Source organism: Sceloporus undulatus, chromosome 3, assembly GCF_019175285.1.
Source record: "Sceloporus undulatus isolate JIND9_A2432 ecotype Alabama chromosome 3, SceUnd_v1.1, whole genome shotgun sequence".
NCBI lineage: Eukaryota > Metazoa > Chordata > Lepidosauria > Squamata > Phrynosomatidae > Sceloporus > Sceloporus undulatus.
In genome coordinates this window covers 115,303,780-115,318,311 of record NC_056524.1, presented here as the reverse complement: position 1 = coordinate 115,318,311, position 14,532 = coordinate 115,303,780, and the positions used below count along the sequence as shown (strand labels likewise).

The 14,532-nt window shown below is 41.3% G+C and overlaps 1 protein-coding gene across 1 annotated transcript in view; it reads left to right on the top strand.

Annotated features, from left to right (window-relative positions):
* Window positions 1–7,598, top strand: part of OBI1 (ORC ubiquitin ligase 1) — a 41,854-nt gene extending 34,256 nt beyond the window's left edge. Inside the window, exon 6 of the mRNA XM_042460273.1 lies at window positions 5,147–7,598. Within this exon, the coding sequence (XP_042316207.1) occupies window positions 5,147–6,716 (1,570 nt within the window). The 3' untranslated portion in view covers window positions 6,717–7,598. The remainder of the gene's footprint in view (window positions 1–5,146) is intronic.
* The last annotated feature ends 6,934 nt before the right edge of the window (window positions 7,599–14,532 follow it).

Below are 14,532 nucleotides of genomic sequence, written 5' to 3'. Positions count from 1 at the left end.
AGCCAAGCCACTGCAGCAGGAGCCAGACTTTTCAGGAGCGGATGTAATCCGCTCTTGCTGATGACCCGGCGCCCCGCTTCGGGAGCAGACCATGTGATCATCATAGTCCCGACCCAATCGGGAGCCAGAGTGGCTTCTGGCCACTCCTTCCAAGCCATCCGCTTTGGCCCTGAACGAAAGAAACTGGTAGCATGAGTTTTCATAGACTTGAGCCTACTTCCTCAGATCTGAGAAAGCTGGAGGATAAGGAAAGAAAGGATAGGGCGGGCAGCTCAATCATTAGGCAGAGTGAGGTATCTGCCTTAGGTATAACAAGTGACAAGGAGTTTTAGAGAATCTTGGTGTTGGAGTTGGGATGCTATCACTGAAAAGGCCTGTTCTGTACTAAGAAAATTCAGCACTGGTGGGGGAAAAAAAACAGCTGAGAGGGGCCTAGTACTCAGGAGGAGATTGAGAACTAGAAAAAAATAGTTATGACATGCACTTTCTCTCCTAACCAGCTATGTTTTGTCTTCATAACCACATTTCCATATGCGTGTTTAATGCAGCACATCAACAAAGTCTTCTTTTTCCTCTGCCATATCAGGCTTTGCTTACCCTATACGGGAGCATTTCTTTTTTACTTCCTCTCTTGCGCTTACCTTTCTCACCTTTCTCTAATCATTTGGTTGTCTTGGACTATGTTTTGCCAGGACCAGACTCAAATTCAGAGATGAGCAACTTTGGCAATTCTGGGGATCGGTTTTCTGCCTCTGAAGTATGGGGGTGGGGCACATGGATTGTCAAAAATGCCCCCAAAAATGGGTGGTGGTGGTGTTGAACTGATGAGAAGTTACCTACTGGTTTTGAAAGAACTAATTTAAGACAGTTAAATGGTACAAAGGAAACCTGGAAATAGCTTACAGTTGTAAACCACTTACACACTGTTAGTTCAGTATGATATAAATGAAGCTGTTTGTACTATTTAACTTTTTAAGAGCCAGCATGGCATAGTGGTTTTACTGCTAGACTATGACTCTGGAGACCAGAGTTTGATTCCCCACTTGGGCATGAAGCCCACTGGGTGACCTTGGGCAAGTCACATGCTCTCAACATTAGGGAAAGGCTATGGCAAACCACCTCTGAACAAATCGTGCAAAGGAAACCCCATGATAGGTACACCTTAGGATCACCAGAAGTCAGAAATGACTTGAAGGCACACAACAACAACAGCAAGAACAACAATTATTTAATTACTCCATGAGATAAACACCCAAGGGGGATGATTCCTGTCCTTAGACTGATTTTATCCTTTGCTCCCCACTGGACAGTGTATAAATAATAAGTGCAGAGCAAAAGGGATAATGGAATAAGTGGCAGATAAACAGCAGAAGATTAAAGTTGATGGGCCTGCCACATATTTTCCAAGGCCTAAAAAGATGAGAAAAAGTCTTAGCTTGGCACCAAAGTGGTATTGAAGATTCATTACCCTGAGGTGGCATCTGAGGAGAGCATCTGAATACTGTAGAGTCAGAGGGGACCTTGGAAGTCTCCTGGACTGAGCACCCTCCATACGTACACACATACACACACACACACACACTGCAGAATCTACTGTGCCAGATGGGACTACTGAGTCACTGATAAGTGACCATCCAGCCTCTCCTCCCATACCTGCAGTGGAGGAACTTTTCTCATGAACTTAGTTTGTTTCCTGCAGCCTTCACTCATTAGTTTCAGGTCTTTAGAAACTTAAAGCCAGTTCTTGTGCATGGATGAGCCTGCCAGATACTTTGTACTAGAACTCCCATAATCCTTTATCATTGACCTTGATGTCTACGGCTAATGGAAGTTTTAGGCCAAAAAGGTTGGAGGGTCAAATGTTCCCCTCCTCACCCCTCACTTAGGTCCTTTCAAGTCAAGCACCAGAAACTGTTCCCAGAAATATATAAAGAATAAGTAAAGATGTGAAACAAAATGTTTGAGGAGTGAATGTAAAAACCTTCTAACAACACTGCTAAGCACAAGTGGCTGTTGTGTTTTTAAAGTTGTTGACAAAGAGCGAAAAGAAATCAGCAGCATTGCTAGATTTTTTTATGTTTTGTGTGCATGTGTGTGTGTATTTACAGTTTCAGTGCTGTTGAGCTGAGTGAGAGCTATAGATCAGAAGGGAATATAATCGCAAGGCTACAAATGAGTCTCCCTTTTTTAAAAAAAATCCTCTAAAGGATGGTGACAATTACTGAATTTCATACTAGCATTTTTATATTTGACAAGGTGACATTGTGGATGAAATGTATATTGTAAAACGCTGCTGTGCTGTAAGAAAATGATTGAATGTAAATATTTCAAGATGTGGACCGCTGTTCAAATGTTATCATAAATCTCTGCCATTGTTTTAGGGGATAATTCTTCATGCATATTTGAGTCGAACTGATAGGTCCGGCCCCTGGAAGGGTAATCTTCTGCTTGTTATTGCCTTAGTTCTGCTAATGGTTTAATTTTCTGCCGTAGACATCTTTTGGAGAAGTAGAGAAGCCTGTTCTCTTTTTATAATAAATGTGGGATTTTTATTCTAATGAGACCACAATGACAAGGCCTTTGATGGTGTTATAACATGATGTGTTGGTTAATTTTAAAAAGCACAGACATGATCTGTCCTACTGTTGGGATAGTACCCAAGTGTGGGAGATTTGGCATAAAGATTCTATTGAGTTCCAAGTCTGACTAAACTCAAGTCAAAGTACACATTATTTTGAACATATGGGGCTAAATTCAGTGCTGTTCCTGGTTGCAGTAGATTCACAGAAATCAATTGGACTTACATAAATGGTGGCTTAACAAGTCCCATTGAGTACGGAGGATCTACTGTAATTGGAATCAACATTGAATTTAACCAGTAGCTATCAGCTGATTTTTTTCTTTTTGTTCTTTTTATGACCCTTTAGCACCTTCTGGACTCCCAGGCTACCACCTATACAATGTTCTTTTCTTTTCTCTTTGCTAAAAAAAAAAGAGAGAGAAATGCCCCTCCTGGAAACATACAGAAGCAGTGATTCTTCTCCAAAACAACACAATTTGAATCTTATTCAGGAGGGAATTTGTTTATTCCCCCTCCCCTCAAAAAATCAGATTTTTTTTCCAGACTAGACGTGACAAGATTTTGCTCTTATGTCAGTATTCTAAAAACTTATGATCACGGTAAGTTGGAAATGACTTGAAGGCACATAACACAAACACACATATGCTAGGGCCATGGTGGTGAACCTATGGCAAGCATGCCAGAGATGGCACGTAAAGCCATATTTCAGGGCACACACAGAGGGTGGGCAAGAGGAGGATCAGGCTCACACCTGTTCATCTTCTCTCACCCCCCAGGCTTTCAGCTGTCTCCAGAGAGGGAGCTGAAGGCCTGGGAGGGTGGGGGGGGAAGTCCCACCCTCGGAAGGTGGTAGTCCCACCCCAGAAGTCCCATTCCCCCCTCCCTAAAGTCCCACCCTGGCACCAGGTAACACCCGGTGTCGGAAAGCCTTTTAATTTTGGCACTTGACCCCTCAAAGGTTTGCCATCACTGTGCTGGGGCAGCTTCTCTTGTGTTTACTTTGGAGCAAAGCAAACAGAAGAGGACCTGTCCCAAGCCTATGTCTGTGCATGTTGTGTGCCTTCAAGTCATTTCCAACTTACCATGATCCTAAGGTAAATGTATCATCATGTTTTCTTGACAAGATTTGTTCAGAGGGAGTTTATCCTTGCCTTGTTCTGAGGCTAGAGAGTGTAGGGAGTCAAATCCTGGTATCCAGGTTTGTAGTCTGATGTTCAAACCACTACACCACTATTGATGCTTTGCTCCCACTTTGTTCCTAATCCAGATTGTAACCCCATGTCTGCAGCTTGCGCTACTAAAATTTATCCCTTTGTTTTAAAGGATAAATTTTGGCAATGTAATTTACAAATGGGGGAGGTCCATCCTCATCGCAGTGAGGATTTCAAGTAATATGTAGTTTAACTCCTACAACCATGACCAAAAGTAATTTATAGATGAGGCTGTGGAAGTACATAATCCTTCCTTTGCTGGCAAAAGGCTTGGCACCAAAACATGCATATAGCTGATCTCTCCACAGGCAGGCACTGTTGAAGCTCATGTCAATCTACTTGTGGATGTAATGTAAACCAGGGTGGATTTTGCCCAATTTTTTAACAGTTTGGGACTCTATATAAAATGAACTAGGTGCCCACCAAATCATTTTACAGTTCTGTGGAAACATGCTCTGTGAGCAGGTCCTGTGTTGCAAATATTTGTTTTTTAAAAAAAGGTCTGTTTAAATTCAGCCGAAAGCAGGCAGCACCAATGTTATTTGGTCTATGTTCTCTGATTCCAAGCATATTAGCATAACTTTTCTGCCCTTTTCATAAGGTGGGAGCAGGTAACAGGTTACCTAAATGGTCTATTACCTTCCTTTTCTTTTTCAGTACTCCAGTGTACCTTTCCTTGCCTACTGTGCCAGAGGTGTGAGTCTGGGATGATGTTCCCTCGGTTGATGTTGAGGATTCCATTTAGGGGCTGAAAGAAACCAAAGTACCTATAGCACCTATAATCCTTAAAATGTATTTCACATCAAGTTCTATCTAGAATAGAAGGAAACAGCAACTTTCTGGGGAAAAGTGAAGTTTGCAGTCTTGTCCCAAATGTGCAACAAAAATATTTGGCATGTCAGCTGTACTCTTATCAAGTTTGGTCAAATATGGTTCATAACCATCACTCAGCCTAGAGTGAAAAATAATAATAATACAGAAATCTGAAATGTTTCTTTTGGAGGTAGCTAAAGTAATTAACAGTTTGGATCCAAAACCTTGCTATGGTTTCCCTTTCAATCCCATTCGATGATACTCCAGGTTTGGTCATCAAGCATATGGATTTGTGTAACATAATAAAAAAGATATATTAAATTACAGTATAGTTTAAGGTGGAAATTATGTAGCTCTCCAGATGACAGATGGGAGTTAGACTTCAATTTCCATCAACTCTAGCCAGCATAGCCAGAAAGAAAAAATACTAGGAATTGCAGTCCCACATTGAAGGCAGCATGTTTCTCACCCCTGTGCTGCTTAGTTTTTTGGTTTTGGTTTTTAAATAACATTCAAATTCTTGTCTTTTGGCTTCTTACAGATATGGGAGGTTTACTGTAGCAGCACTTCAGTCCAAGCTTGAACAGTGCGAGCGTGAAACGAACCGGCTTAAGAAAGCCCTGGAAAGAAGTGACACCTATATAGAAGACCTGGAATCCCAGGTCTCTCAGCTAAAGAGGGAACGTGACCAGAGAAAAAATGCACAATCTGAAACTGATGTCTCTGTTCCCATGGAGGAGAAGGAGAGCAAAGTTGCACCCAGTGAAATTGTGCTGTTGGAAAGTCCAGAAGAGCACACAGAACAAAACTGTTTATGTGCTAGTCATGGTTCTGACGATCTTGAGCAGTCAACGGGTAGTGGACTATTAAGCACCAACAATGATGTATGCTTAAATTCAACCAGTCAGGGCTGTTCAGACGAATCTGTGGCCCAGGGCTCTTCTGGAAGGGATGTTTTTACAGGCTCACAGGAGGGGCTCTTGGATATTGCAGGCTCTGATATGGACACCTGTTCAGAGCAAACATGGGATAAAATTGAAGACAGTGTACCATATAAAGAAGAACTTTATGAACTTCCAGATCCATGCACACCATTGTCACTCAGTTGCCTCCAGTTGAACACTCCCAACAACAAGGATGATTCTACAGTGAAAGAAGAAAGTCCAAGAGAGCCATCTAACTTCCTCAGGAAACTGGAATTTGAGGATTTTGATGAGGCATCGGACGACTGTAATAAAGACTCCCCAGAGCACAGTGCAAGCAGCTGTGAGAGCAGTGACAACAAAGCAACTTGTTTTGCAACTGACAAACCGGTGTTTTGGAACAGGTGCCAATCCCACTATGAAGAGAACGTGGACTTTGAAGGCTCAGAGCCAAATGCGATCTCAAATGACTCGGGTGAATCTTCATCAAAATCCAGTGACAAAATGCACAATCCAACCGTGCCAAAGAAGCTACATGCTATCCGTTCTTCAGAAATGAACCGCACCAGAACATCCAGCGAGGCATCTATGGATGCGGCCTACCTTGACAAAATCTCTGAACTGGATTCCATGATGTCAGAATCAGACAATAGCAAGAGTCCTTATTATCCCCCCAAATCGTCTTCTGACCTGGATAATACTTGCAAGTCGACGCAGTCTCCTGATCTTTTAAATGAAAAAGAGAAGAATATGAAAGAAAGGAAAGAGCAGAATTCTCTCAAATGTCCCCTGCCAGCAGATCATTCAGAAGAGGGGAACGAGTGGAAATCTGCTGCTTTTTCAATCCTTTCTCCCACAGCCTTAGATGTAGCTGAGCCTTTTCCACTTTTTGCAGGCCGGACTTCTGAAATGAATGAAATAAAACCTCAGAGTTTCTTATTTCAAAGAGAGCTTTCTCCAAGCTTTCTCTTTAACAACTCTCGAGGGGGATCGTTTGAAGACCAGAAACTTGGGTCTCCTCTATTTAAAGTGGCACCTGAGCTGGAAAACCTCCATAACCAACTCCAGTCTCCTTGGTCATCATCCTTCATACCAGACAGGAAAGCCAAAAATATGCACACCTCGGCAAAAAGGAAAATTCACAGTAGCCTGTCTAGCGCCAGTCCATCAAAAACCACCAAGAACTGATTCCCTTGTTGACTTTTCTTTTTCTAAGAATAAATTTAGTGCCAACGTGAAAATCCACCCCCATGAATTCTTAACCTGTCCTCCTTTGATCTCAGTCTGGCCACTTCTTCAGTACTGAGTGATGGAGCTTGACAGTATACTCTTTTTAGAGTCCCAAGTTATTTTGCTGAGGGTGCACTCTTCAAAACATCCCTTGCTTGATAGCTGTTGTCATTTTTAGATACTTTTGAGTTCAGTTTCATTTTAGAGTTGGGTTATATGAAGTCTTCTGTCCTGTGAGGAGCTCTTAAATGTTCAGTTAGTGAGCGTGACAAATCTTCAAAAATGGTTTCTCATGGAAACTAGTCTTTATCGAGGTAAAGACTGTGGAACAGCTTTTTAGCTTCTTTATTTGTGCAAAAATGTGATGGCACCTTTTGTTGAGTGCAGCTTCTCTCTGAGTCTGGATTTCAGAATAAAAAAAATGCCTGCATAAATCAATCTCTCTCTCTCTCTCTCTCTCTCTCTCTCTCTCTCATGCTCTCTCTTTCTTCCTCTGTTGCTTTCAGTGTGTAACTGTTAGTTATCTTTCTTTCTTGGCAGGTTTTCAGCTGGAAAAAAAATAATTTTGCTTAAGACGGAAAACCCAGTTGTGTGTATGTGTGTGTGTGCGTCTCCTTTTTAATAAAACACTCCTTTTGGTTTTCCCAAAAAGACAAAAAGCTCCACTTGTACAGGACCGTGTGATTTGTGGCTATGTAGTTCATAAAAATGAGTTGGTATGCTAATGGCTTGTTTACCCAATGTGCACTGAGCGTTTTACATGAATACTGTACTGTTTTACATCAATACTGCATGCTTTTCTATGTGGAATGAATAAAAACAAAGTCACAAGCACCGTAATCCATGGTGTTGTTGCCTCAAATACTAATTTAACATAGGAAGGATTGAGAATTGCTCTTGATTTTTTGTCAGACTGTGTTCTCTGAAAGAAATACATCTCAGTTTGATCAAATATGGTCTTAGATTTCTGTTATACAGATAATGATGGTGATTATGATGGTGATGATTGCTGTTGCTGTTATTAGACTGCTGTCTTGCATTAACTTTCAAAATGCTCAAGGTGATATCAAGATTAATGTTGATAACATCTTTGTCAAGAAGGGTCTTTTAGGATGAGAATGACTGACTGAACTGACCCATTATAGCAAAAGCTATAGCAAGTACATTTTTATACCACTTATCAGTAAACTAAGTACTCCCTAAGCGGTTTACAGTATGCCCCCAACAAGCTGGCTACTCGTTTTAGTGACCTACGGAAGGATGCAAGGCTAAGTGGACCCTGGAGCCCCTAGGATTGATCTCACAACCTTGTGGCTGCAGTACAAGCATTTAATCAGTGCGCCACCAGGGCTCCATTATTTCAGGGGTGAGGAACATTCCCCAGGAGAATGTGTCACCCTCTCAATTGCTGGATTGCATCTCTCAGCATTCCTCATTGTTAGCTAAAGCTGCTGGAAATTGCAGTCCAAGGACACTTGGAAAGCCATGTGTGCCCCCATTCTATTCATAACCTGCCCATTCGGTTCAATCAGATGTAAATTAACAATGTCTAAATTTATGTTCCAGTCATTTGAGAGGCCCTTATCTTAAGAACCATGAAATCTGGTTTGGGCCCCCCATATCTCTTAGCAGTGCATAGCTGAGAATATGTTATTCGTCATATATGTATGTTTTTAATCCCATAGCCCTTGTTCCACAGCAGCAAAGGAGGTTGCGCTCAAGTTTTGGGAGTGCTTTTGGAATTCAGAAGTTTATTGTGTTTTTATAGGGCCTCCACTTTGCCCTCTTTTTATTTCTTCTGGCCAAAATGTGACTTGTTTTTTTAATTGTCTAACTCCTTGTAAGTTGAAAATGCCAACCAGATGATGAGAGGTTATTGTACTGAGACTAGCTACTGTAGTTTCCAGCCAGAGAGTGACACCAGGTCTATCTTGTTTCCTTGCATGGCAGTGCTTTGTGACAGGATGTAGAAAGAACTTACAGTACCTGGAGGAATCATGAAGTCCTCCAAATATTGACAGAGAGAGCCAGTAGCCTGAGTCTATATAACCATGTGAGAGGAAAGGTGGGAGATAAAGTCAATCATCATCTTGAGGGCCACATGATTCCCACTCATGATTTACAAGAAGCTGTTTTGGTGGTGTCACTTCATTCTTCATACTGAGTCCTGAGGCAGCAGGAACAGTGACACCAAACTGGATGCATCCAAGAACATCCATTGGGCAGTGCATGTCCAGAAGGTACCTTGAATCCAAGTTCAGGTATGCAGCATTTCACTGAGTCCCGACAACTTGATCATGCATTCCCAGCACTGTCTCCCCTGTCAGTCTGGGGGAAGGCAGGGTGTCACCTTCCTGCTAAAAATCGTGCCTGTTGCCTGTTTATGATAGGGCATTTTTGTATAGCTGTTCAGGAAGGGAAGAGACCTGATCTTGCTACTCCTGCTGTTTCTTCTGCCATTTGAAGTACTGATGAGCTGGATTTGTCTGCTCTGAAACCAAGAGAGGGAGTCTCACCCCATATGGAAGATAGTCTGTATCACAGTGTTCTCGCCTGCCTTAAAATTATATGCCAAACACCTTCCCATACTTGCAGTAGGATGTAGGAATACATTACTTAAAAATAAGCAGTAATCTCCTGATAAATGAAAAACTATGTAATAAACAACCTTGGAACAATTATTATAAAGACTCCATTGCCTGTAAGAGACTAGCTCATGTTGCTCTTTTAAATCAGCTGTTGTTTGCCACCCATCAGATATTGGATATCAGGATTAATAATAAACCATTTCTCATGTGGAGACTCATCTGTAGTCTTTGTTTTGTGGCACCACAAAGACTAACCCATTTATGATCATATACCGTAGGTTTTTATGGACTGTTCCACTGCTTCACCAGATAAATGACATCACTCTCAAAAATGTATGACATAAGAAATGTTTGGTCTTTGATACCACAGGGTTGTTTTTTTTTTTTTTTTTTTTTGTTGGTTTTGCTGGTGCAAACTCTGGCTATTTAAATATACCATGATAAAGAGCTTTTACAAACAAGTTTCCATGGCTGCTTTTTTGGAGGATATGGGGAGATTCTTCACAATTTAATTTAATGTTTCAATTACCATTACTTTTTATCTCCTAAATTTGTCTTCATTTTCTGGTGCAGTAACACCTCCAAACCAATCTTTGCTCTGTTCCATTTTGGACATAGAAATTAATTTTCTGGATAATTAGTTGAATCTGTTATCAGCTAAGCATTAGTTGATTCATCTGATGTATATACAGGTAGAAGGTAAGCCCAGCTCAGTAAATATACACAGATTTAGACTAAATACCAGGTGCTGTAGACTACATGTCAGAGGAAGAAACTGGTAAAACCACCTCTTAAGTCCAGGTGGGATATAAGAAAATTAATACATAAATAAAAATCCCTTACCTAAGAAAACCCTATGTAATTCACGGGGTCGCCATAGATCAATGGGTGAGTTGAAGGTGTGCACACACACACACACATTCACTGCAGCTCTGTTTAAACTATATACAATCCAATAAGCTGCTGGAGAAGATTTTTCACTACCTCATTTTGTCAGTTGGTGTCTGTAATTCTTGCAGCATTCTATGAATTTGGGATAAGATTTCCCCCAGGTATGAAGTTAGTCATTTTGCAACATTCATATGCATCAGTTTGCATGAGAAATCTCTGGTGCGACATATTGTGGGGTTTACATGACAACACTGAACATAGAATATGGTGGCTAGCTCCATTAGCATTTATATAATACATTTTGGTCCTAATAACTTCACATGCATTAACAACCTATAAATATAGCAAACTTATGAAAGTGTTGTAGATATGAGTATGAAAGAGCAGAGGCAACCCAAGACCACCTAGAGACCTGACAGCAGAGGTGAGCTTCATAACCAAGGACTGTGCCTGAACAATATTATTCTGTAGTATTCTGGATTTCAAAAAAATAGTGGCAACTTCTACTTTTCAGCTGCCATTTGAGAATTGTCATATGTGGTTATAACCATGCTTCTAAATAAGAGGGTCAGTGATATACTGGAACAGAATGGTCTTCTTGTCAGTGCTTATATAGGCTCTCTTATTCTGAACAGAGGACATATGTGTAGTCCTCTATAGAATAATATGACCCTGCGCTGAGGGAAACTGGTTGCCCAAAATCCTAGGCAGTGGTTTTCCTCATTACCTGTTGCCTGGCCCTTTTACCTGCAGATGTCAGGGAGTGAAGCTGAAACATTTTGCATCCAAAGCATATTCTCTCCCAATGTGCTGTATAATTCTGTACTAAACACAGGTAGTGAATGCATCTCTTTTAACCCAGGTGTGCAAAGGGTTACACAAATGGAAAAGGCAGCATTAACATATCCTCTTTAAATTCAGATCTTTCCCTTTCATGACCCACTCAAGGGCATAGCGTATGCTTCATGTTCATCTCTGTGCACATTGTTTAAATATTTAATAATGTACAGTTTGCACACAAACTGATGCGTATTGAAATAGTTACTACAAATGCAGCACAACCCTGGCTTCACAAACAGAGCTTGTCTTTTTCCCCCTCTGTCCACTTGCATGCTTTCCAGTATCTAAAGATTACAGTTACCCTTTTTTGAGTCTACATATTTAATTTCAAATTACCACATCAACTAATTGAAAGTTATTAAAGTGGCTTGTGTGTTGTTCTAATAGCATAGAGTGAAGCTGTCTTGGTTTCATAGAAGGATTTGTTGATTCTATACCTCAGTGTAAGCAATCGTCAAAATGGAAAAGTCAACCACAGTCTTGATTCACTGGACCTTTGTTCATTCCTATCTGGAGTTTAGGTGCCATTGCTCATCAAGAAACAGCACAGCCATGTTTAGAGTTCCAAATGTGATTGCCCAGGAGCCAAAGAACTACTTTCAGTTTGCCCAAGGCCATGTGCATGCTTGGTGAACTAATTTCCCCCCTTTTGAATGGAGAATTTCCCATTCCCTCTGTAATTTATACTGCAAATTCCTTTTGAAATGCCCTTTATAGGAACCTGAGATGCTCAACACCTTTATAGGGACCAGTATACAGTGGTCTGTGTTAGACCAACTTTTTTGATGCTAACCTTCTTTAGCTTGGACCCTCCACAGGTTTTGGACCACAACTCCCATATCTGACTGTGGGGTGATGGGAGTTTTGATGAAGGCTGATCTACATCAACTAGCTGTGCCAAGTGTGTATCCCAGCCTTGCTTGAAGATACTGAAGATCTAACCCAGGTCCATCTGCATCCAACTCATATATAGACACACACACACATACACACACACACACTTGTCCCTCCATATTCACTAGGGTTAGGGGCACAAGACCCCCATGAATATGGGAAAACCACAAATAACAAAAACACCATATTTTTACCTGAGAGGACACCTCTCTAGGAATCTCTAGGTCCTCCAGTGCAAATCTGTGGTCCACATGCAACAAACACTGACCATAGAACTGTACTAGAGGAGCTAAAATGCCTAGTAGAATTTTCTCTCTAGGAATCTCTAAGTCTTTCAGTGCAACTTTTAGTTAAAGTTGACCATAGAGTTGCACTGGAAGACCTAGATATTCCCAGAGAGAACATATTAATCAAATCTGTGAATAATCAAATCCACAAATTTCAAAGCCGCAAATATGGAGGTGTGTGTGTGTGTATATATACCATACCAAATATATATGGCATACCAAATATATATTTTTAGCATGGTGGGCAGTTCTAATAAGAAAACTCCAGCCCAAAGCTTCTTTAACTGTATGGACAGATCCATGAGGTTGTGCCCCAACTTAAGGATGGAGGCAGTGCCAGTTCATGGAAATAATTTGTGCCTTTATGGATGTTTCTTTGTATTGCAGTTCATTCACCTGCACTCCATATTTGAATAAGCCAAGTGGAAGAAACACCAACTTCTAAATGGCTTAACTTCTTCCTTTCAGAGATGGTACAGATGGCACCCAGAAGGAGGGACAAGTGACTAACCAGCCACAATAGTGGCTGAAATCATATTGCAGAAACCTCCCACCCATCCACCAAAAAATTCTGGAGACTGTATTGCTTTTGTGGACTACAGGTCACTTCCATTTCTGATGCAGTTTTCTCATGAATGCGTGTGCTTGGTGCAATCAGCTAAGTGTTACCTGCTATAATGTTGTGAGTAGGACATGAATGTGGGTTTAATCCCAAAGCTCAGTTAAATACAGCAGGTTCCTGGATTGCAAACCAAAGCTCATTTACATGTAAGAGTTTCTCAGCTTGAAGTGGATTCTTTTATTTCCATCCACTGGTTGGAAGAGGAGGGCACTCCTTCTCTCTCACCACCAACTCCATCTCTGCCGCCACCACCAATATTAATGGTTATCTGTGATACAGAGTGGTCTCTGACAGAGAAGCAGGATATAAATTATTATTATTATTATTATTATTATTATTATTATTATTATTATTATTATTTCAAGCTAAGATCTGGAGGTTCTCCATTTCTGGTTTAAATATTACCCCATGAGTGATCTGCCGCCCAGTCTGCATCTTTCTATGGCAGTGAAAGTGAGTTCTGGTTACTCCCAAGTAAGCATTGGAAGGGTTATTAATACCCTCAAAATGTTCGGTCTTGGTTGACTGGCACACAGTAGTGGATACCAATAAGGCTGGCAAGTACACACTGGCTTGCAGTGTAAATTTTAAAGCAGTTGGCCAAAGTGCTGAACCCTGTCCTCAACCAAGATTCAGCATCTTAGAAAGCATATTTAAGTCCCAGAATAGATTCATTCTTCCACTGACATGAGTCACCAGCCACCATAGCAAGAGGGTAGTGATACAATAGTGCTTAATTTTCACTCTACTCACTTTTAACTTTTAGATACAAACTTGAAGAGCATGAAAAAGTTAGGGAGAGTTGTACTCTCAGCCTTTGCAGAGTTGTAAAATGGGGGAAGGGGACAAGAAATTTACTTCAAATGGCAACTATTCTGCCTTAATTCCTCTGGAGTGCCTTTTTGGTACATTGAAACTGAAATTTCTTCTTCGTGGTCTCTGCGAATCATACAAATGGGTTTCACTGCGCCTGCGCAGTGCTGCTCGGAACCTACTGGAATCACTGGGCAGAGTTTACACTGCAACATATTGAAACTTTTTGGCGGTAACTCTGCCCACCCGTTATAAGGCCCCTGCCTTCCCGCTCTTTTCCCCAGTTCCGCAATTTTTCCGCCAAGCAGGCGATGGAAAGAGCCAATGAGAGCAGGACACTGAGGGGACGGACGGGTGGGATTTGTATGTATTCACAGATGACCACTCGAAGAAATACCGTTACAGGTAAGCAACCTGTCCTTCTTCTTCGTGGTCTCTGCGAATCATACAAATGGGTTTAGACTGACAAGCTAAGGTATGCGGCGGAGGGAGTGTCCTGAGACCAAAGCTATGGTAAACCAAAGGTATATTTATTACAATAATAAACACCTTGAACCATAAAAAGCGTCAGTCTTCTTTGTTCATAAAAAGTCAACATAGCCAACACTGCTAAACCTGAGGAGGGAACAGAGGTCATGCAAGACCGGTCCCATAGATATTGTGCAACCAACATTCAACAGAATGTAAAACAGTGGCCTTCTGTACATGGACACAAAAACACAAACATCAGTAGTGCAATCAATGCAGCCCTGAAACCAACACAGCCCTCCCGAAAGCTGCGTCTCGGATGGCCCTGGTGTCCAACCTATAGTGCTTAATAAAAGTCAGAGGTTGGGACC